This window comes from Schistocerca americana, chromosome 11 (assembly GCF_021461395.2).
Source record: "Schistocerca americana isolate TAMUIC-IGC-003095 chromosome 11, iqSchAmer2.1, whole genome shotgun sequence".
Classification (NCBI taxonomy): Eukaryota; Metazoa; Arthropoda; class Insecta; order Orthoptera; family Acrididae; genus Schistocerca; species Schistocerca americana.
In genome coordinates this window covers 182781838-182807486 of record NC_060129.1, presented here as the reverse complement: position 1 = coordinate 182807486, position 25649 = coordinate 182781838, and the positions used below count along the sequence as shown (strand labels likewise).

Below are 25649 nucleotides of genomic sequence, written 5' to 3'. Positions count from 1 at the left end.
GTGTGTGTGTGTGTGTGTGTGTGTGTGTGTGGGTAGGTGGGTGGGGTGGGGGCTGGGGCGGTGCTCAATGTTTGTGACTGATGATATTGTGGTCTGTAAGCTGTGCTGTGAACTCAACTACTGAAACAAAATGAAGTTTGTCCTCCACATACAGGAGACATGTATGGTAAATTCTATGAGAAACTTATGTCTACAAGGTCCTGGCACGGATACAAGGAGAAGAGGATAAACATGAGGTAATGAGACATCCTCCCCAAAAAATGCAAAAGCACTGTATTATTGAAGTAAAAAAATATTCTGCTTATATGCAACACTTTTATACATCTTATTTTAATTATTATTAAAATCCTAGGCGTCTGTGATGTATAAAATTTGAGTGTGAGGGGCAATGGGGGGAGAAGAGGGGAATCATACAGTAAAAGACGGTGGTAGACCCAGAAAGGAACAGGATATCTCTGTCTGCAACTGACGCCCATAATGTGTGCAGTATGCGGCAGTGAACTAGGTGAAGATCAGGAATTACAAGGATCTAATATACATCAAGAGAATTTGTAAAATGTACACAAGGATTACTGTCAGTAAAAAGGTTACTGTTAACAAAAACTTTCTCAAACTTAAGACCTTGTGTCATTCCCATAGTGTGAAAAAGGAGTTTGGAGTAATGTAGGAAAATATATTTAGGTGCGATGTATTAATTTTTTTTTCAAGAACATAACTAAAGATTGTAATATGATCGATGTTTCAAACATGAATTTTCATGTTGATGTCTATTGAACAAAAGAGAAACACATTGAATGATTTACAGTATAGGCTATAAGTTCATTGCAGTTGTTTGAGGGAATGCATTTAGCGTCACCTCAAACACAAGCTTACCAGTATGTCAAATACCACACAAAATATTACCTAAGTATTAGAATACAGCTGCAAAATAAATGACGGTTTATCAGTGTTAATGGCTACTAGACTTGTATGGACATATGTAACTGTAAGATGGTGCAGAAAAAAGGGAATTTTGGTCTCAGAATCTGTTTCATGTTCTGACTATGAGAGGTGGAATAGCAACAGTAATAGATGGGGTAGATAATATCACAGGTAGTGCCACAGTGGAATGCAAGTCTGTGGTGTTCACTGGGTGGCTATAGAAATCCATAGAGCAACTGAAACAGGCGGAGAGGCGTGGGGTACCGGTTCATCAAAGACACAGTAGAGCATGGCACAGAAGGGAATGTATCCAAGTATTGTATGAGGTTCATATAGCGGCTGAATAGAGAGGAGAAGGAAGTGAGGTGGGAAGACTCAATTATATGGGACCAGCCAGAACCGTCGCGAGGACTGGTTTGTGTTCCTGTGAGGTGGTCCAAGGCTGCGAGAGGTGTGAGCAGCCACACACTGGAGCACCAATGCTTACTTCAACAGGTTTTCTGATCATCTTCCATACAAGACCTGACAGTGCACCATTATTCTGTCATATAATGTTCCTTTAGAGCAATTCAAAATCTTCCATGTACTGCCTGGATTTGGAGAGAACAAAGAATTATGTTGGGGAGGTTACTGGCATATGGCTTGCATGAAGAAAGAAAGTGACAGAGAACGAAGCTGTAGTACTGAGGTGTGAACAGCGATTACTCTGATATTCTCCTTTACTACATGAAGAAAATTCCGCAGATCAACATCAGCTGTCGTAAACTGTAAATATGTTGCCGCCCTCCTCGAACCGTTGTGCAGTACCCTTCCTTGCTCGAGGTGTCGGCCAGAAGTGACGTACTTGGTCGTCGTCTTCATGCAGTGTGACTCTGTTCAGAGGTGTCTCATTGTCATCAGCCACAGAGGCACTGAACAACTTTAAACGCTGCTCTATACGAACGGGCTTACAGCAACCCGTAAGGGCTGCCGGCTGCAAACTACACACATCACTGTGTTTTAGGCTGGGTTGGGCAATACAGCTTTGTGTGCACAGCAGATTGCGTGATGCTGCATTCACACAGTGAATGTATCCTATTCTCCTCATACTTGATCCCAAAACCTAAAGAACCACTTTTCCTACACGTGTAGTTCGACAGATAAATGTCTACAAATTGGTTGTCTGATGATTTTTGCTAGAAAACATACCTGTTAATGGAGTGGACTCAGCTTAGGGATTCAGCTAACCTGCTACAAGAGGACAATGATAGCATCGTGAGCTAGCAGGAAATGACGGTCTATGATTGCGTATCTTACACCAGTGACACATCTAAGGAAACTCAGTGGCAAAAATTATAGTCAGGGAAATACACACACACACACACACACACACACACACACACACACAAACACACACCACACAGACAGACACACACACACGCACACACACACACACACACACACACACACACACACACACACAAAGCTGAGAGACACGAATGAGTGGGTTGTCTCGCCCTTACCTGCTTTTTGGTGGTGGATCATACAGCAACCGGCTCACTTCGATCAAGTCTTTTGGTTGATGAAGCATCGCATCTGCCCACCCCTGAGTGGCCATCACCTCGTGGGTACGAGTCTTAATAAATTCGATGGCGGCTCGCCTGAGGTCACTGCAGGAGTGGCGGACTGCGAGTACGGCCGCGGCCGCCGCGGTCTCGACGGTCAGCTGAGCGGCCACCTGCCGCTCGCACTCCGCCTTCAGCCCCGACGCCCCGTACTTATCCGCTGCGGCCAGCAGCTGGGGGGCCGCGCCGGGCAGCTGGGGGGCCCGCAGGGTGTACAGGTAGGAGACCAGCTGCCTCAGCACCGGGCCCCCCACGTCCGGGATGCTCACCGCGCCGCTGCTGGCCTCCAGGGTGTCGTGGGCGAACATGGCGGCGAACACAGGGCTCCTGTCCGCCAGGACGGCCCTGTGCGCCAACAGCCGCGTGTCGCCTGCCTCGAGTATCACCACGGCGTCGTCCCCGGCGTCCAGCAGGTCCCCCAGTTCCACGGCCGCCGTCTCCGTGATGTCCTTAACCAATTCCATTGCGGACGATTCTGAAACACTGCATCACCGGGCAGCCCTTTCAGCTTACAGGTGACTACTGATACTTCTCGAGTGACGGTTCATAAAAAGTGGTCCATCACCAGCCAGTGGCAGTATCATCTTTGCTGTGTTAGACTGATGCCATTGGTGAATACCTGCATATCTTTAATAATACGTTTTTAAATAGTTACGGTTTTCTTTCAGCACATTTTATTTACGCGACAAGCTGCAGAAGGAGGGGGGAGGGGGGCAGACTTCATTTCCATAATTTTTTCTACACAGCGATTTTACTTGAACCGGCAATCGTTAGAACTGGACATCTACCAAAATACTAAGAAGGTTCTAAATAACTATAGCAGTACTTTATTCAACGAGATATTCTGTTCACTTCTTTCCTTCAAGGAAACAACATTATTTTATGGCTGGAATCTATATTATTCGTCATTGAACCAATAATTGTGCATGTAGCCTTGTACGACTTGTTTCACACAGGTCTACTAAAACCTGGAGGGTGCTTCTGGGAAACATTGCCTATGGGAAGCGGGCCTACTCAGCCTGCAACTCATTCTCAACACTTCTCAAATAGTCCAACAGGACAACATCCGACGACCACACGCAGCGCGATATGTCAGAGCCAGCCGCAGAGCATATACTTTCCCTTCAACTAACACGTATACTACTATTTTGTTACTTTAAATCCGTCTTGATTGCAAATTTTTTTTATTATTATTATTCATATGACCGGTTTCGGTTCATTCAGAACCATCTTCAGATCTGATATTTAAGTTACAGGAGTAACCCGTTCAATTCAGCAACTTTCACATGCTACGTCACATCTATTTTGTAGCAGAAGTCACTGAACCTCCGCATTGCAGATGGTACTGATAATAGTAGATAACCACTCGATGATACAGATTCTGGACAACGAGGTCTAATTTTCGCTGAAGAATTTCTCAGTTCGTCCTTACACTGACTGTGTAGACTGTGTGCATTAGATGCCGAGACTGGACCTTTGAATAAAATGGGAAATCACTATCTGCTTATTGGATTTACGTTGTTTCATTAGTAACAGTCGCTGAAGAATCCACTTTAAAACAGCAATTCAGAATAGTTCTGTAGAAGTGGAGAATCAACATGAGCCATGTACTGACAATGTTCCTGCTCATCTTCTCGGTGTGGGAGCAATGAATGTGAAAGGTTGGCTGTATACTCTTATGTGTTGAACAAGTGAACGAGGGAAACCGTCCACGAATCTTGAAAGAGACATTTGAATTTTCATCCACAGAAAGAAGAATGACTTAAAAAGAGAGAAAGTACTGAACATTTAAGGTAGTTGTCCAGCGGAAATAGTAACTTTATTTCCTCAAAAAGGTCAAGCCACATTTTAAGAAACTCAGTCTGGATTTATAAAAAAGTGCCGGGCTGGTGGCGGTTACATGGACCGCACACACGCACACACACACACACACCACGCTGCCATCACACTGCTCCAGTGACAGCCGAGTACCTCCAGACTGGAGAACAGCAGCCGCCACGTACACACGCAGGGGCCGCCAGAAGCGGCCACGCCCTTAACACAGCCGAAAGTGCTCATCCGCCACTGTTTAAACGTCGACGGACACGGAAAACTAGACAGAGGAGGTGCGACCAATACAGGAAGACTGCCGTCAAAGCGTCACAGAGGCACCACATCATCAGGGTACAAGAAGCTATGCGGCTGTCAATCTGCAGATTTGTTCAGGTAGATGAACAAATGTCAACTTGACAGGGGATGGTGATAAATACCTTATGTCGGTAGTTCTGCCAACTTGACTACGCGATCACTGGAAAGAAAAGTGTGTGAATTTTACCCACGCAACCGCATGTCTTTGTGCCTTTGGTTTAAAACGTCGACCTGGTAACCACCTCCTATAGCTGCAGACAAAACAGAATCTCTTATCTGTTGAGACATAAAGGGCTCCTAGAAACCATAACTGGCGAATCTGCCCATGGGGAAAGGACCAGAGGAACACAGCGGTTGGAATGAGAGAGACATGGAGACTGGAGATCGACTGTCAAACAATCTCGGGACTGCACATTACACACACATACACACACACACACACATACATTAAATGGACGCTGCTTTCATCTTGCAAAATTTTACTCCTTGTTCTCCATGTGGGTAATTACCATAACAGCAAAAAAATTATAAACATAGGAAACTGTTTCTGTCTCAGTGTCAGATCACATGTTCTTCAAGACACTCATAAGGAACTTGCAAACTTGCGACCGATGATAATTTTCTGTCTCAGTATCTCACAGTTTGAAGTGACGGGCTATGCCTGTTCAGGAACTCCACTGCTGTAACGCAGGACCCAGTTCATCGACTGGACGTTAGGATGTGTGGTTTAGTTTACTGGAGGTACCATTAGCTCTATCAGCACGGGACCTTGGTGTTTAATGCCATGTTGCACTAATTTCCAATTAAGATAGTTGTGTCGCATAGACATAATACACAAACGAAAGTAGTTCTGAGAGATGACTAGCAGGCATTGTACCAGTTTATAACTTTGCTGTCCATCTCGTGTGACTTCCTTCACAGAGCCAAAGTCATGCTACCTGAGGGGTTTGTTTATGTCTGACATTTTCTTTTTTTTTCACGACTTCGATCTAGGACTGTGATTACACCAAGACAACCCACATATGTATCTGGAACACTGGAATGTTTGCAAGTGGGTAAACTGACAGAGTGATTGTGAGCTGTCTTATCGATTTGGTGTCACTTTTCGACTGTTCTACAGTGTGAGTCATTCTACAGTCCAGACTTATTTCGACAATGTGTGTAAGGCACAGTATCTAAATCAAGCTTGTTTTTCTCGGGAATCCTTAAAACAATTATGCAATTGAAAAAGTTCTGTGTTTGCAGCATATGTAAGACGCTGAGACTATCACTGATTAATATCACCCCAGCCCGTATAAATCGTCAACTGTAAAACGATAAAGGTATGTAATTTTGTATACAAATTTCTCGCGCATGCCTTACAATCAATTCCAGGAAATTTATGAGACCGTGCTGAAAAGCAAGACCTCCGAATTTTTTCATCTGTTCTCAACATCAGCTGAGGTATGACACGACAAAGATGTTGCTCGGTCGACTTTCCCGCCTCGCTGAGGAATGTTACAACTTGAGAACTTTTAACACTGCAGCACGTCAGCAATCGTGAACGATTTAATGATTATAAAGAATGCACCTCGAAGGCAAATAGAATCCGGTTTCTGTTTGCAATCGAGGCGGATTCTTTATAATCACTGAATGTTACAGGCCTCTGGCGCTAGAGAGCTCTGACTTGCAGCGTGTGACACGGCGCAGTGCAGCCTAGCTATGTTAGTGCCTGAGAGGCGGTGTGCTGTGGTTCAGTGTCTGACTGCAGGAGAGTCTGCCCACACGCGGAGCGAGCTCTCCTTCAGGGTGGCGACGCCAGACCACACACGAGCCATGCCACGAGTTCACTCCGTACAGTCCCGACTTGGCGCCATCCGATTTTCAGCTGTTGGCGAAATTTAAAGAAACGGCGTCAAGATCTTTGCTCTGATAGTGGTGTCTGGTGTTGAGGTTGGGTCATCAGCGCCCGTGCAAAGTCCCAATATTTCACACAGTCCAATTCCTGTACTCAGCCGCTGTCACGAATGATGTTGATTATGAAGTGACGAGGACAACACGAACACGATGTCCCCAGGCAGAGGAAATTCCCAACCCGGTCGGGAATCGAGCCCGGGTCCCCGTGATCCAGAGGCAGCAACGCTAGCCACTAGACCACGAGGTGCGGACTCTGGCAGTGGTGAGGCAGTGCGTGGAGAGGTGAGGCTGTGGGTTCGTCAACAGACTCAAACATTCTACAGTGACGTCATCGAGAAACTGGTCTCTTGTTGGGAGAAATGTGTTCATCACAAGGGTGGCCGGGTTGACTAATAGATATGTAGACATGCATATAGATAAGTAGAACGTTAATAAAGTTTTGATTTACTTAAAGCGCCTTAAGAGTTTTCAGATAAAAAAATTCAGAGGCATTACCTTTTGGCTAGCACTAATATTCGCAATCTCAAATTTTACTGTTTGAAAATTGGAAACAGGGGTATCTGGAAACCTGTACAATCTGGAGTTATTCTAGCAACATGCACAGCTATTAATATCCAGGATTATCTTCTGAACGAAAAACGTTTCCAGTGTGTCTTGCAGGCTGCTCTGGACAACCTTTTCAGTATGGTTCGAGCCAGTAATCCTGTTCCAGAGTGTCTCAGTTTCAAGATGATACTGCGGCTTATTGCTGTGTCACAGTATTTTCGTCCCAGTCGCCATGGAAGTTATCAGACAGAAGATGGTGAATTTCTTGTCGACTACTTGGAACACAGACGGACGTACGACGAAGCAGAAGGCACAGACGATGCAGGCTTGCTTGCAAGTGCGAATTCAGACGTAAGCGATGTTGGAGAAATGCCACCTGAGGAAGCACAGTCTCTACATTATTTAGCAGGCAGAACAACAAAGCAAGTGCAGAAGAAGTATTTGCTTTGCGAAGCGTGCCGAGATTCACTTTCACCAAAGAAGAAGTCTGAGTGTGAAGCAGTACGAAGACTCACTGAACTAAAAAATTACACAACTCAAGACAGCTTGGAATGCATTTCCCAAGAAATATTTCGCATTATTGAGATGACAGATAAAGTCTTTCGTGTGGATGAAAAACTGTTCCTGGAATCTAAATTATCTCACCAAGCACTGGAGGCAGTTGCACAGAAGTCATTCGAGGAACTCGTTGAGAATATTCCTTCCTCTCACAGTGTCGTGCACAGAGTTGTAGATGAATTTCTGAAGACTCGAATTTACGTTCTTCGGAGGAAATATAACTGCCAGGTACTGAAGGAAGCCACAGCAAAGTGCAGTATTGGTATGAGAAATGCGGCAAAGGTATTTGAAGAAGAAGCAATTTATTGTCTTTCACATGTTTTAGCTAAATTGATGCACCGGTAATTTGTAATTTTGTGTTTTTTTTATTTTTAATTACAAATAACTACCATCATTTGTAACAAACATGCATTAAAAAAGGAAATATGCAAATCGAAGTATGCATTTGTAATTTAATATGTACTGTAAGTCATGTGTGTACCTCAGAGACCTTGACTGGACTCTATCGTTGAAGCATGTAATACTTTTCACAAAGGTCAGCGTGAGAAAAAAATTACTGCTAGCTATATTTATAAGCGTCTATATCTCACAGGGGAACCTCCCCATCGCACCCCCCTCAGATTTAGTTATAATTTGGTACAGTGGATAGGCCTTGAAAAACTGAACACAGATCAATCGAGAAAACAGGTAGAAGTTGTGTGGAACTATGAAAAAAATAAGCAAAATATACAAACTGAGTAGTGCATGGGCAAGGTAGGCAACAGCAAGGATAGTGTGAGCCCAGGAGCGCCGTGGTCGTGTGGTTAGCGTGACAAACTGCGGAACGAGAGGTTCTTAGTTCATGTCTTCCCTCGAGTGAAAAGTTTACTTTCTTTATTTTCGCAAAGTTATGATCTGTCCGTTCGTTCATTGACGTCTCTGTTCACTGTAATAAGTTTAGTGTCTGTGTGTTGCGACCGCACCGCAAAACCGTGCGATTAGTAGACGAAAGGACGTGCCTCTCCAATGGGAACCGAAAACATTTGATCGCTAGGTCATAGGTCAACCGATTCCTCCACAGGAAAACAGTCTGATATATTCTGTACGACACTGGTGACGGCATGTGCGTCACATGACAGGAATATGTTGTCGACCCACCTAACTTGCACACTTGGCGAATGGGTAAAAAGATTCTTCTACCTTGCCCGATTTAGGTTTTCATGTGGATGTGATAATCACTTCCAAAAAAGTGATGAAAACATAAGAGTGTGTCACATAAACTGCAACAAATGAATGCAACACTTTCACAGTCGCACAGTTTTCTCTGTGCTCTGTCAAAACATATGTTTTTAACGTTTTCAAATTTTTCCGTGTGTAGACCGTCAAATCCTGCATATGTCCAAGCAAAACTGAACATGTCCTGGAATTTTGGAGAGCGAAGTTGATTATGTGTGAGTGCCTGAACTCTGATAATTGTCTGAAAATAAAAAATTAAAGTTTTCACTCGAGGGAAGACTTGAACCAAGGACCTCTCGTTCCGCAGCTGCTCACGCTAACCACGGGACCACTGCGCTCCTGAGATCGCATTATCCTTGATGTTGCCTACCTTGCGCATGGACTACTCAGTTTGTATATTTTGCTTGTTTTTTCATAGTTGCACAAACTTCTTCCTGTTTTCTCGATTGATGTGTGTTCAGTTTTTCAAGGCCTATCCACTGTGCCAACTTATAACTAAATCTGAGGGGGGTGCGATGGGGAGGTTCCCTTCTCAGTGACAGAGTAGCACATTTTCAGTAAATTTCACAGTAGACGCCGAGTTATCAAGGATGTAACGATTAATAACGACAGTTATTTGTTCACTTAACGCACTGTCGTATTCAGGCGAACTTTACAGTTCCGTCCACAGGGCTGCCATTGCGCAGTAGGCCCAAAATGGCGGCGGCCGGCAGGCTGGCCCTACTCTCCCGTGTAGAGGGCTCCAGCGTGGCGCTGGCTGGCGCGAATGCCGGACATTTGCCACGCCGGACATTTGCCACACTCGCCCCTTCGCCAGGTAGCGAACCCTCAGGTAAGGGACGCCCTTCCTCGCACTTCTTCTGTCCGCTTTCAAACCGCCGTCTCCACATCTTACTCGATACAACCAGGCCGTAAGGGACCTTCTTCTTCGACATCTTGGCCAAATACAGAGCTTCTTTTACGAAATCGGAATATTTATAACTTTTGGGAAACGAAAGCAATACCGAGGATAATGTCAGTATGTAATTACTTCTGCCAAGTATAAATATAGATCCCTCGCCCGTACGGTAGCTTCCTTTCACGCTTACTGATCGCGATAGAAACAGTCCATCGGCAGGGGAGCAACAAGAAAGGAACGATGTAAAGCGAATGCGAATTTATGCTAATCATTTCTTTTTGATCACTGCATTTGTGCCTACTTTAATTATTACAACTGCACGCCCAAAAGACAATAAGTAAAGAAGAAATGGGTATGTGAATGTGGGAAAAGAAGAACGACATACTCCATATTAATTTACTCTCTAAAACGCGGTATCCCTTGCGGTGAAACATTAGTTAATAAAGTGTAGCGGGACAATGTTCAAAACATGACTGAAAATACGTTCACTAAATCGAGATAAGAACATCTATGATTGGCATGTCATCTAAAGCCGACGTACATTTTTAAAATGTTAGAAATAAGGAAATGAGCCGGCCGGTGTGGCCGAGCGGTTCTAGGTGCGTCAGTCTGGAACCGCGAGACCGCTACGATCGCAGGTTCGAATCCTGCCTCGGGCATGGATGTGTGTGATGTCCTCAGGTTGGTTAGGTTTAAGTAGTTCTAAGTTCTAGGGGACTGATGACCTCAGATTTTAAGTCCCATAGTGCTCAGAGCCATTTGAACCATTTTTGAAGGAAATGAAGTAATACAGAACGTTATGCTTGTAACGTACATTGTTGTTCTAAATTCTTTAGCTCTGGTATTTACAGGGTCACAGAGAAGCATCCTAGGTTTTCGAGGGAAAAGCTGTAATGGTAATGATCTCCACTACAACAGAAACAACTTAAGGAAAAATAATGTAATGGGTGTTCCAGCTCACAAGCGACATTGAAGCAGGTAGTTCCTGTGACTTAGTATGGACAGAGGTTATATTCGACAATCGGAATAAATTAATAACTGGCTCCTTTTACTGACCGCCGGTCTCAGATGAAACAGTTGCTGAAGAGTTCAAAGAAAACTTGAGTCTCACCACAAACAGGTACGCTACTCATGCAATTATAGTTGGCAGTGACTTCAATCTACCTTCCGTATGTTGACAAAAATACATTTCCAGACCACATTGTAGATATAAAACAACTTCCGTAATTGTTCTAAATGCTTTTTTAAAATTATTTTGAACAATTAGTTCACGAGGCCATTCAAATTGTAAATGGTTACGAAAACACACTTGAACTCTTAGCCACAAATAATCCCGAGCATCACGACGGATACAGGAATTAGTGAACACACTGTCGTAGCGAGGCTCAATTCCGTAACAAAGAAATTCACCAAAACTAAACGCGAGATATATCTATTTATAAAAGCAACTAAACATTCGGTTGACTTCTTAGAGACAGTCTCCAATCCTTCCAAACTATGTAAGTGAAGACCATATATGGCTGAAGTTGGAAAAAATAGTATCAACAGCAGTCGAGAGATTCATACCAAATAAATTAATAAGAGACGGAATTGATCCCACATGGTACACAAAACACGACAGAATGCTGCTCCAGGAGCACCGAAAAAGGCAAGCATAATTTAAACGAACGCAAAATCACCCAGATTCGCGAAGTTTTGCTGAGGCTCGAAATTTGGTGTCCATTTCAATGCGAGATGCATTTAGAAGTTTGCACAACGAAACTCTCTCTAGAAATGTGGCGGAAATTACCAACAGATTCTGGTTCTGTGGTAAGTAAACCAGCGGAAAGGGTCAGTAGGCGATGGGGAGGAGGAGGAGGGGGAGACAAGAGACCAAAACCTTCGGAGCAGGGAAAATCGAGGCAAATGTCCGCCGTGGCAAACGTCCGCACACCGGCAGGCGCACCGCCGCGCGGGATTAGCCGAGCGGTCTGAGACGCTGCAGTCGTGGACTGTGCGGCTGGTCCCGGCGGATGTTCGAATTCTCCCTCGGGCGTGGGTGTGTGTGTTTGTCCTTAGGATAATTTAGGTGAAGTAGAGTGTAAGCTTACGGATTGACGACCTTAGCCGTTAAGTCCAGTAAGATTTGACACACATTTGGACATTTCTGCAGACGCGCGACCGGCTGGCAGGCGGCAGCAGCGGCGCAACTCACCCTGCAGGCGGAGCGGAGCAGAGCGACGCGAGGCGAGGCAGCGGAGCCGGCGGCAGCCGCTCTTATACACCTGCCTCGTGACGTCACGCCGGCCGGCTTATCTGCCGCGGGAGCACGCTTGCGCAATCCGCCCTTCGGATCCCAGAGGCACGTTCCATTCCCACGGGGTGTGATATGTCGCAATACACTCGATAACTGGATTGAACTCGACACCCTCGAGATTGAAAATTTTGTTTCGGTTTCAGTTTGAACGACGTCAAACAGAACCGTTCGGCACTCGATGTAGAAAATTGTTCAAATGGCTCTGAGCACTACGGGACTTCTGAGGTCATCAGTCCCCTAGAACTTGGAACTACTTAAACCCAACTAACCTAAGGACATCATACACATCCATGCCCGAGGCAGGATTCGAACCTGCGACCGGAGGAGTCGCGCAGTTCCTGACTGTAGCGTCTAGAACCGCTCAGCCATTCCGGCCGGAGACTAGATGTAGAATGGCTACAGTTGTATCACAAATGATTGTGAGTAAGTTCTGTCTGATTCCAGTGAGTATCATGCCACGAAACGGACTCCTCAAATATATTATAGTTTTTTTTACATAAGATTGAATATTTTAACACTGCCTGCTGATGGAATTTCTACAGCTGGAAGAACAGCGATTAAGGACACTTCTTGTGGATCTACTGCGTAATAACGAGGATACACGATTAAAGTTTGTAGGTGATTTGGGGTGTACAGGGCGCCACATTCAGTACACGGAGCTGCCACCTCTGCCGTAGAGATGGGCAAAACTGTTCTTTTCAGAGATTGGATCAGAACTGTTCACTCCCTGAAATGAATTAGCTCTTTTTCATGACTCACCACTCATTTACAATAGAAAATAAATGGAAGGCACATTGTCCTTTAAACTTGGTTTATTCCAGTACTACACCTGTATTTTGATCTTATTTGATCCTATTTTTAAGTAACACAGATAATGAGTAAGAATTTTGTATTGTTTATTGAAATTTCCACGATATGACAAAGTTTTTGATTATTGATTTATTTTGCACTATCGTGGTTTTTTGGGTGATCGGAAAATGTTGTAACTTGAGATTTACATTAACAATATATTTGGCTATAATGTATTAAAATTTCATTAACCTCATACAAATTCATCGCAAGCCATATATTTTTAAAGTGAACGTTTCCTTCCGAAGACGCCTAAAATCGCAAAATCCGTACCAGAATAAGAAAAAAAAAATATAAATTTGACTGTAAAACGAAAGTGCTGCATATAGCCTTACGCAGAATAAAACAAGGAAAATATTGGTGTATCACATTTTGCGATACGTTTATCGGTTCGCTCGTAATTAAAGCGTAAATTCGAGTGTCCATAATAAAAATCCTATAGTAAGAGGAGTCATCAGGAACCTAATCTAATCAGTTTAAACAAATAAAAATAAAATAAAAACAATTGATGTATACATAACATAATAATGTAATATACATAGCGGTATTACTACGAAGAACAATATCCAGTAGGGACGAACTCCGATGCAGAGGCGCTGAGTCGAGCGGATCGAGCCGCGAGCTGTATTACTGCGTGAGCTAAGACCGCAGAGAGCAGAGTGACACCTGAGTCGCTTTGCTCAACGCTCTGGCTAGAGTCGAGACGGTGGGGTGAGCGTTGAGCGGGCGAGTTCCGAGGGTGGGGGGAGCGGTGAACTCACCCGCTCCGAAACAAATCGTCTGTTCTCTTGCGAGCAGGTTGTTGCAAGTAGTTCCTATGTTATCCGCTAGGTGGCTCTCTGTCCTGTTGCTCGCATCAACTGCCCAGAGGGCAGGACGTGCGACTGAAACGATCGCCGACAGAGTGCGATGCGAAGTTAAGCTGCGCCAGACACTGCGCGCGGCAGACGACGCACATGGATGGCACGGCATATGTGAAACACAAAATCCAATGGGGCACTGCACAATGCAGGCAGCCAAGGTAGAAGCAGGGCAGAGGCCGGCGCTGGCTGTGTTGTGTGGCGTTCAGTGTGCTCTGACCAGCAAAGGCCCCGCTGATATGCTCCGTCTCTCTCTCTCTCTCTCTCTCTCTCTCTGCTGTGAGAAACGTTTGGAGCTACCGTTCTGTTTTTCTGAATCACTGATTGTTCACTCCTTTGAAAGATTCAACTCTATGAATTAGTTCAAGAGCGCATCCCCCATCTCTACTCTGCCGTCAGCAGTCGCTCTGCTGTGGCTGGCCGGCAAGCTGAACCCAGCTGAGGCGACAGGTGCGGCACTTGCCTCCACGGTGCTGCAGCCGTGAGCCAGAGGCCGCCGCAGTGGCTGCCAGGTGGTGGCTTCCCAGCCTCACAGCAACCTTATGGTACTTAGTGGAGGATACATTGTCAATCACTGACCCTTCCCCTCTTCCACTCGAGAATGCTTCAAGGGAGCAATGGCTGTGAGTAGGCCTCCATGCGTGTTCGACTCTCTCCAATTCTGCCTTCACAGTCTTTTGCGAGATGACTGTTTGTACATTCTAGGGACTTCGACAGTAAACCACACAGTGCTGTGGAGTGTGTCTCTTGCAGCGTCTGCCAGCACACCTGCCTCAGCGTATCCGTGATGCTTGCGTAACGGAACGCGCTGCTCTTCTTTGGATCTCCGTTAATTCCTCTATCAATCCTATCTGTTCCGGATGCCAGACTGACGAGCAATAGTCAAGTATTGGTCGAACGGGTGTTTTGTGGGCTGCCTCCTTTGTGGGTGGACTACACTTCCAGACAGTCCTTCCAATTACCTTGTATGGCTTTTACCTGCCATTAGTTTCAGATCGCTCTGTACACACACATGTAGATATTTTATGGATGTAATTGCTTCCACTGGTTGTACTGCAATCCTACAATCATGCAATAGTCAGTCATTATGGCTATTTATGCGTAATAAATTCCATCTGCTTATCTTGAGGGTCAATGGCCACTCCCTGCAAGCAAGTGTCGTTCCTCTGTCTCTTGAACAGAACAAAACAGCAATTACAACCCAAAGTAGCAGAATATCGAGCAGGATTTAGATCAAACAGATCACGTCTGGAGCAATTTTTCAACCTGAAAACCATACTCAAAAAGCGGAGTCTCAGACAAAAAGTGTAGTAAGCACATTTGTATATTTCAAACAGCATACAATTCAGGAGACACGCCCTCAGTACTCCAGATTTTACAAGAGAGGCGATTAGATCCCAAAACACGAGAAATCATAAAACAAACACTCATTGGCACGAAATCTAAAGTAACGTATATGGGGGAGATCTCAGAACCCTTCGACATTCAAACAGGTGTTCAACGTAGTTCTGGACAAAGTTATGGAAGAATGCGAGAAAGAACTCAAGAAATGTGGGGTTTGGAAGCCAATACGACTCGGCATTGCCAAAGACAATGTCTACATACCAGATCTCGCATTTGCGGAATACCTGGCAATACTAACAGAGAATAAGCAGAGGGCAGTGAAACAGCTGGAAATACTCAAAGAATGTGCAGAAAAAGTAGGTTTACAAGTTTCATTTAAGAAAACTGAATTCTTTTGTTGAAAAACAGAAATTGCAAGCATGAAACAAAATTTTGTAAAATTAACAGGGCTCGAAATTGTAAATACCTTAGAAAATTCATTGAACCGACAGGTGTTGAAACAGTTCACATCAACATCGCCTCAACAAAATTAAGAAAGGATTAGGGTTAATCCAAAACCTCTGCAACTAAAAATCAATGTCAAGATGGGCAAAAATTCGACACTACAATACTGTCATAAAACCAGCAAACCGCTATGCAAGCGAAACACTAACTCGTAACAGGAAACAACTTGAAGACATCAGAAAAGAAAAGAGAAAGATAATCAGCAAAATTCTACCAGGAAGACGTAACAAAGGCGGTTACATGCTACAATCGATTAATACAACAGAAAAGTTTTCAAACATCGAAAATTATATTAGCAGAAGGCGAATGAAATTTTTTGGTCATCTCAGCCGAGTACCAGAAAATCGATTGACGAAGAGAATAATAGACTATATAGCCACACAAGAATTCCGCACCTCGGCTAGATGAAATTCGAAAGGACCTAAATAATGGAAACATAAGACTAGCTGACTTCAAGAAAGAGACACTTTCAGACACAAAGAAGACAAATAGGAAGTTACATCAGAGAAACCAAAAGAAAAATAATACAGACCAAAGGGATCGGATGAGCGTGAACACGTCTTTTCGGAAAGAATGAATGCGTATTGGAAGAACAAGAAGAACTCAAAGAATAATTGATCGAGTTATTTGCTCAACGTTTTCCATTTCTGAAGAGAATCCTCCCAATAACAACACTATATATATATATATATATATATATATATATATATATATATATATATATATATATATATACTCCTGGAAATTAAAAATACGAACACCGTGAATTCATTGTCCCAGGAAGGGGAAACTTTATTGACACATTCCTGGGGTCAGATACATCACATGATCACACTGACAGAACCACAGGCACATAGACACAGGCAACAGAGCATGCACAATGACGGCACTAGTACAGTGTATATCCACCTTTCGCAGCAATGCAGGCTGCTATTCTCCCATGGAGACGATCGTAGAGATGCTGGATGTAGTCCTGTGGAACGACTTGCCATGCCATTTCCACCTGGCGCCTCAGTTGGACCAGCGTTCGTGCTGGACGTGCAGACCGCGTGAGACGACGCTTCATCCAGTCCCAAACATGCTCAATGGGGGACAGATCCGGAGATCTTGCTGGCCAGGGTAGTTGACTTACACCTTCTAGAGCACGTTGGGTGGCACGGGATACATGCGGACGTGCATTGCCCTGCTCGAACAGCAAGTTCCCTTGCCGGTCTAGGAATGGTAGAACGATGGGTTCGATGACGGTTTGGATGTACCGTGCACTATTCAGTGTCCCCTCGACGATCACCAGTGGTGTACGGCCAGTGTAGGAGATCGCTCCCCACACCATGATGCCGGGTGTTGGCCCTGTGTGCCTCGGTCGTATGCAGTCCTGATTGTGGCGCTCACCTGCACGGCGCCAAACACGCATACGACCATCATTGGCACCAAGGCAGAAGCGACTCTCATCGCTGAAGACGACACGTCTCCATTCGTCCCTCCATTCACGCCTGTCGTGACACCACTGGAGGCGGGCTGCACGATGTTGGGGCGTGAGCGGAAGACGGCCTAACGGTGTGCGGGACCGTAGCCCAGCTTCATGGAGACGGTTGCGAATGGTCCTCGCCGATACCCCAGGAGCAACAGTGTCCCTAATTTGCTGGGAAGTGGTGGTGCGGTCCCCTACGGCACTGCGTAGGATCCTACGGTCTTGGCGTGCATCCGTGCGTCACTGCGGTCCGGTCCCAGGTCGACGGGCACGTGCACCTTCCGCCGACCACTGGCGACAACATCGATGTACTGTGGAGACCTCACGCCCCACGTGTTGAGCAATTCGGCGGTACGTCCACCCGGCCTCCCGCATGCCCACTATACGCCCTCGCTCAAAGTCCGTCAACTGCACATACGGTTCACGTCCACGCTGTCGCGGCATGCTACCAGTGTTAAAGACTGCGATGGAGCTCCGTATGCCACGGCAAACTGGCTGACACTGACGGCGGCGGTGCACAAATGCTGCGCAGCTAGCGCCATTCGACGGCCAACACCGCGGTTCCTGGTGTGTCCGCTGTGCCGTGCGTGTGATCATTGCTTGTACAGCCCTCTCGCAGTGTCCGGAGCAAGTATGGTGTCAATGTGTTCTTTTTTCCATTTCCAGGAGTATATATATATATATATATATATATATATATATATATATATATATATATATATATTGTGATAAAAAAATCGGAGTATAATGATCCATAGTGGCCGGAGTGGCCGAGCGGTTCTAGGCGCTACAGTCTGGAACCGCGCGACTGCTACGGTCGCAGGTTCGAATCCTGCCTCAGGCACGGATGTGTGTGATGTCCTTAGGTTAGTTAGGTTTAAGTAGTTCTAAGTTCTAGGGGACTGATGACCTCAGCAGTTAAGTCCCATAGTGCTCAGAGCCAATTGGAACGACCTCACGAAACAAATAGCAGGAAAAGCAGACGCCAAGCCGCGCGGGATTAGCCGAGCGGTCTGAGGCGTTGCAGTCAAGGACTGTGCCGCTGGCTCCGGCGGAGGTTCGAGTCCTCCCTCGGGCATGGGTGTGTGTGTGTTTGTCCTTAGGACAATTTAGGTTAAGTAGAGTGTAAGCTTAGGGACTGATGACTTTAGCAGTTAAGTCCCATATGATTTCACACACATTTGAACATTTTTTGAACAGCAGACGGCAGATTGAGAGGAAGAATCTTACGGAAGTGTAACTCATACACGAAGAACCAGGCTTATAAGGCGCTTGTTTGGCCCATTGTTGAGTGTTGTTAGTCTGCTACGCTTACGAGGTAGGTCTGAGAGACGAGAGAGGAAGTATGCAACGAACAGCGGTGTGTTTCGCCACGTGATGGTTTAGTCGGCGCCAGAGAGCTACAGATATCATCAACAGACTCCAGGGGCAGACGCTACAGGAGAGGTGCTGTCTATCTCGCAGAGGTTTACTACTGACATGTCGAGAGAGTACTTTCTGCGAAGAGTAGGACAACACCTCACTGCCTGTCACGTACATCTCGCGATATCAGCGCGCGCGAAAATTCTGGAAATCAGAGCCAGTGCATGTCTTAGCCACGACCGCTCTTCCCATGCGGCATCCGCGACTGGAAGAGGGGAGGGGCGGGTCAGTTCGTGCGTCCAGAAATACTCTCCAGTGCACGGAGTCACGTGGCTTGCGAACTAGTGATGTACGCGTAGTTTTATAATGTATCTCTGCACGTACTATAGCTTCTCATGCAAACGTGGAATTCAGCAACAGGCTAACATGACACTCTTTATCTAATTACTAGATATTATTATTGCATTGGTACCTATTTAAAGAGAGGTTTCTGTTTGCAAACGAAGCAAAAAAATACCGTCACATTTGTTCCAGGTTTCCTTGCAGTCATCCTGAAGTTGCCCTTTCCTGTAGGTCACTTCATCGTCTCAGAATGCAGCCGGTGCTCTCCGCTAGAGTGTTTAGTGTGTCGAGAATATCAGCGACCTATTGTGCTTTCTTTGGGAGGACATGTGGACACTGTAGTTTCTATAGAGTTTCCGCCTTCAGCACATCGTGCTCTGTTCAGCAAGTCGAAAATTCTCCGAGACAGGCCCATGCCTGAGAAGATACACCGTACGTATTACCTTCTGATAATAAACAACCTACAATAAGCTAATAAGCTGCCTTTTTTTTTTTTTTTTTTTTGGTCATCAGTCTACTGACTGGTTTGATGCGGCCCGCCACGAATTCCCCTCCTGTGCTATCCTCTTTGTCTCAGAGTAGCACTTGCAACCTACGTCCTCAATTATTTGCTTGACGTATTCCAATCTCTGTCTTCCTCTACAGTTCTTGCCCTCTACGGCTCCCTCTAGTACCATGGAAGTCATTCCCTCATGTCTTACCAGATGTCCTATCATCCTGTCCCTTCTCCTTATCACTGTTTTCCACATTCCTTTCCTCTCCGATTCTGCATACAACCTCCTCATTCCTTACCTTATCAGTCCACCTAATTTTCAACATTCGTCTATAGCACCACATCTCAAATGCTTCGATTCTCTTCTGTTCTGGTTTTCCCACAGTCCATGTTTCTCTACCATACAATGCTGTACTCCAGACGTACATCCCCAGAAATTTCTTCCTCAAATTAAGGCCGGTTTTTGATATTAGTAGACTTCTCTTGGCCAGGAATGCCTTTTTTGCCATAGCGAGTCTGCTTTTGATGTCCTCTTTGCTCCGTCCGTCATTGGTTATTTTACTGCCTAGGTAGCAGAATTCCTTAACTTCATTGACTTCGTGGCCATCAATCCTGATGTTAAGCTAGCCTAGCTAATACATTTCTGTAGTGTAACAAGGTGTACACGTTGACCTGCGTGTGTTATTAGCCACCCGTCGTGTGTGGTACAAGGGGACGATGTCTCACGTGACTGTTACTCTGTTGACGTTTGCCATATCTCAGAGGGGGATTTAGTCCCGCCGGAGGGTCTCCACGTCAGACTGCAGACTCCCTTGCAGAGCCTCCCCCCCGCCCCCAGTCCCCCTACCCCATATCCCACCCCCTCCCGCCCCCCAAAGCCAGGCTGCTCCACACGCAGCCCTCCTGCACCCACACACCTCTCAGCTGCTCCGTCTCCCAAACCGCCCGATATGGAGCCGTTTCTCTCCAGTTGGGCCCTCACTATTCCCGAACGGCACAGAATCGCAAATCACTGGCCCCATTGCGCAAGTGTCGACATCCGATAACGGCGACTCGCTTGTCAGCTCATCACAGGTCTGGAGTGTTGACTGCCAGGTGCCCACTCACGTTTCCAGATAAGTGCCGGCCGCTCAGCTTGAGATCAAGGTCTCTGCGACCTGCAAAGAATGCACCTCTCTTTACGTATAAACAACGTAGAACGTTTTCACACTAAGTTCGACATCTTATGTATTTACCAATTTATTGTCGCATGTCATCCCACCCACCTATCGCAGCCCTAGAGCACCTCTCGTTTCTAGGAAAGCGAAATGTCGGAAGGCTTCCACTGGCCGTTCCCACGTTGGAGGAGCGAGACTGAATACGCGCCGTCCGGACTGGCCGAGCGGTTCTAGGCGCTACGGTCTGGAACCGCGAGACCGCTATGGTAGCAGGTTCGAATCCTGCCTCGGGCATGGACGTGTGTGATGTCCTTAGGTTAGGTAGGTTTAAGTAGTTCTAAGTTCTAGGGGACTAATGGCCTCAGAAGTTAAGTCCCATGGTGCTCACAGCCATTTGAACCATTTTCTCTAATAACTTTAAATTCGCTCCTCGAAGTGATCGAGAGGCAAAATTCGGAATGAAAAATGCTTGAAAGTGCTATGGTTTCCCGTGTCTATCCGCTATGTAGCTCACAGCATACACCTACATCTACACAGATACTCCGCAAGCCAACGTACGGTGCGTGGCGGAGGGTACTATGTACCACCACTTGTCGTTTCCTTTCCAGTTCCACTCGCACAGAGAGAGAGGGAAACACAACTGCCTGTATGCCTCCGTGTGAGCCCTGACTTCTCGTAATTTATCTTTGTGGTCCTTAAGGGCAGTGTGTATTGGTGGCTCTAGAATCGATCGGCAGGCAGCTTCAAATACCGGTCCTCCAAATAGTATTTCTCGAAAATAACGTCGCTTTCCCTCCTGGGATTCCCATTTGTGTCCCCAGAGCATCTCCGTAACACGTGTAGTTCGAACCTAGCGGTAACAAACCTAGCAGCCCGCCTCGGAATTGCTTCGTTGTCTTCTTTCAGTCCAACCTGGTACGGATCCCAAACCCTCCAGCAGTACACAAGTGTAGGTCGCACCAGCGTCCTATTTACGACGTTGACTGTGGGTACTCAAGTCTTTACGTCTCAAAATCCAGTCGCGAAAACCCAGACAGAGGGTTTTTGTCTTCCTTTCTGACGTCTTCACAGTAACTACACAGGCCGTGAGTCTGGGTCTCGATGCTTTCGACACGGCACGCAGAATGAAACAGCCGTGCGAGGCAGGACACATTTGTATATATCATGCAAGAACTGTCAAATATAAACGTACCTCAGCGGGCCGTACATTTATTACAAATTGGAGCATTTCGAGAAATTTCGCTTTAGTATAGAGGGTGGTCCAATGATAGTGACCGAGCCAAATATCTCACGAAATACGCATCAAACGAAAAAACTACAAAGAAGGAAACTCGTCTAGCTTGAAGGCGGAAACCAGTTGGTGCTATGGTTGGCCCGCTAGATGGCGCTGCCATATGTCAAACGGATATCAACTGCGTTTTTTTTTAAAATAGGAACCCCCTTTTTTATTACATCTTCGTGTAGAACGTAAAGAAATATGAATGTTTTAGTTGGACCACTTTTTTCGCTCTGTGATAGGTAGCGCTCTAATAGTCACAAACGTATAAGTACGTGGTATCACGTAACATTCCGCCAGTGCGGACGGTATTTGGTTCGTCATACATTACACTTGTTAAAATTGACCGTTTATCAATTGCGGAAAAGGGTAATACGGTGTTGATGTATGGCTATTGTGAGCAAAATGCCCAACGGGCGTGTGCTATGTATGCTGCTCGCTATCCTGGACATCATCCAGGTGTCCGGACCATTTCACCGGATAGTTACGTTATTTAAGGAAACAGGAAGTGTTCAGCCACATGTGAAACGTCAACCATCACCTGGAACAAATGATGATGCCCAAGTATGTGTTTTAGCTGCTGTCGCGGCTAATCCGCACATCAGTTGCAGACAAATTGCGCGAGAATCTGGAATCTCAAAAACGTCGGCGTTAGAGTGCTACATCAACATCGATTGCACCCGTATCATATTTCTATGCACCAGGAATGGCATGGCGACGACTTTGAACGTCGTGTACAGTTCTGTCACTGGGCACAAGAGAAATTACGGCACGATGACAGATTTTTTGCACGCGTTCTGTTTACCGACGAAGCGTCGTTCACCAACAGCGGTAACGTAAACCGGAATAATATGCACTATTGGGCAACGGAAAATCCACGATGGCTGCGACAAGTGGAACATCAGTGACCTTGGCGGGTTAATGTATGGTGCGGCATTATGGGAGGAAGGATAATTGGCCCCCACTTTATCGATGGCAATCTAAATGGTGCAGTGTATGCTGATTTCCTATGTAATGTTCTACCGATGTTACTACAAAATGTTTCACTGTGTGACAGAATGGCGATGTACTTCCAACTTGATGTATGTCCGGCACATAGCTCGCGTGCGGTTGAAGCGGTGCTGAATAGCATATTTCATGACAGGTGGATTGATCGTCGAAGCACCATACCATGGCTCGAACGTTCACCGGGTCTGACGTCCCCGGATTTCTTTCTGTGGGGGAAGTTGGAGGATATTTGCCATCGTGATCCACCGAAAACGCCTGACAATATGCGTCAGGGCATTGTCAATGCATGTGCGAACATTACGGAAGGATAACTACTCGCTGTTGCGAGGAATGTCGTTACACGTATTGCCAAATGCATTGAGGTTGACGGACATCATTTTGAGAATCTATTGCATTAATGTGGTATTTAAAAGTAATCAAGCTGTAACATCATGCGTTCTCAGAAATGATCACAAAGGTACATGTATCACATAGGAACAACCGAAATAAAATGTTCAAACGTACCTACGCCCGGTATTTTAATTTAAAAAGCCTACCTGTTACCAACTGTTCGTCTAAAATTGTGAGCCATATGTTTGTGACTATTACAGCGCCACCTATCACAAAGCGAAAAAAGTGGTCCAACTAAAACATTCATATTTCTTTACGTAGTACACGAATATGTAATAAAAATGGGGGTTCCTATACGCAGTTGATATCCGTTTGGCCTATGCCAGCGCCATCTAGCGGGCCAACCATAGCGCCTTCTGGTTTCCCCCTTCAAGCTAGAGGAGTTTCATTCTTTGTAGTTTTTTCGTTTGATGCTTACTGCGTAAGGTATTTGGCCCGGTCACTATATCAATGGACCACCCTGTATATATATACCCGTCCCAGTGTGTGCGTACCGCGTGCAACGGAGAAGAGCGTTCGGCGAGTGTGAACTGTGAGCGGCCCAGCTGAGAACTGACGGCTGCCGGCTACGGGCCAGGAGAGTCCCCCCGTGGGGGACGCGGGGGGCAGCCCCCCCCCCCCCCCCCGTGTCGCTCAGGGGGGATGCTAAGTTCACCCAACCTGGATACGATGTGACGTCATTATGACGTATATACGCTTTAGTCGATTAACACACCTATCGACTTTTACGAACGTTCCAGATTCTAAACTGTCGTCAGCTAGTGGTTTGTTTTGACACGTGCGATTCTGAAAACAGCTCAGTGTGGCAGCGTATATGTGTTCCGCCAAAATAAAATTAAAAGAGCTGGATATTAATAGAAATATTCCCTGACCGTGGCCTTGAAAACACCATGGACAACACGTTTCGTAAAAAAGTGAAGTCTTCTTATGTCCCGACCAGATTAGATTGTGTGATTGTTGTATTGAATGCTTACGCCGAAAATAATATTTATTTATCATCAACATTTTAGTACGGTTTCATACAATTGGTCTTGTCAGTATATATTAGTTTGTAGCAGCATACTCTTACTGACTTTTTTTTCTTAATTTATATAGCTGAAAGAGAACTCGTGCAAGTTTGTTAGCTAAGTAATTTATATGTCCATCCCAAGAGAGTCTTTTAACAACCATAATTCCAAGTAATTTTACACTTGGACCGCAGAGACAGGTACCTTAGTGTCCAGTAATGACTGGTGTGTAGAATGATTGAATTTCGAACTTAAAAAGAAAAATATGAGGCATTGTTGAAGAAAAATCGTCGACCGGAGATGAAATACGAGGGGAAGTGGATTTCTCAATGTAATCTTAACCAAAGGTTAGTGTCTAGTACTGATTGACGTATGAAATGATTGAATGCAGTGTCAAAGCATTCCATGGTGGTATGATAATCCAGACGTACTGTATATTATGTCATGTATACAGCCACAATAGTTTTAGCATGTACCTGGCCATGTCAATGTGGTTTATGTCAGCAATATAATTTGCTAAGACAAGATTATGCAAAATACGAATTGCATCACAACATGAGCGGATAGCCACAATAATTAGAGACGAAGAAATGAAAAACATCGCACAGGATACAAACACAGTACAATACACGATTCAAACGTAAGGAACGCAAAACACATTTAAACGAATGGCGCAGAGCACAGCGCTACCCTGTCACAACCCCTCGAAAGTTCACAAAAGTCGATATACGGTTTCTATCGTTTTCGATGTAGCGTGTACACGTCATAATAACGTCACATCGTATCCAAGTCCGGTGAACTTAGCATCCTCCGTCGCTCAGCTGCACCCTGTGCCAGGCTGCCTGCGGCTCGGCAGCCGCTGCCCAGGCTGCAAAGTAAGCGCAGCGACCAACTATACGGCGAGTGCCATTTGGAAACACTAGAGTGAAGGCCACGGCAACACTGAAAAAGGATAAAATTCTCCAAAAAATGTATCCAGCTACAGGAAGTACAACTACCACTTTGACACGCCACGTAAAATCTGTAGACACTGCTGGATATGGAGAACCAGACAGCTCAAGCATGAAGTCACGCTTCCCCTTCCTCCAGCTCAACTACGCTACGGGGAACTAAAGAACTGGTAATTTGATTACATTTTTCGGTAAGAAACGAACAGCAGTATACGATGAACGTAAATCAAAAGATATTGACTATCTTATTACTGAACTGACTGCCATTAATTTTGCGAAAGATGTCGGCTTGTAACGCTTAATAGAATTAAAGACGCCATGCTATCACTTTGCAGTATGCCATTCGTTTTTGTTTTGCATTATACCTTACAGTCGTCAGTTACATAAATAGCTTAGAATAAAACCAAATTTTTATTTAAATAAATAACCGGAGTATTTCATATACTGGGCTTCGTTAATCATAAGCGATAATTACGTAAACTACTTTCCATCACAATTCTTAAGCAACCTCCGACCCAAACTTTGGTTCCGATAAAACCACCTGCGCCATTTATCGGCAGTCACCTGCCGGCTGCTGG

General features: G+C 45.4%; 1 protein-coding gene across 1 annotated transcript; it reads right to left on the bottom strand.

Annotated features, from left to right (window-relative positions):
- Positions 1-2419: 2419 nt before the first annotated feature.
- LOC124553504 (protein roadkill-like) lies at positions 2420-2989 on the bottom strand. The gene has a single exon (XM_047127357.1). It carries the CDS (start codon positions 2987-2989, stop codon positions 2420-2422), a length of 570 nt encoding a protein of 189 aa, XP_046983313.1.
- Positions 2990-25649: the final 22660 nt, after the last annotated feature.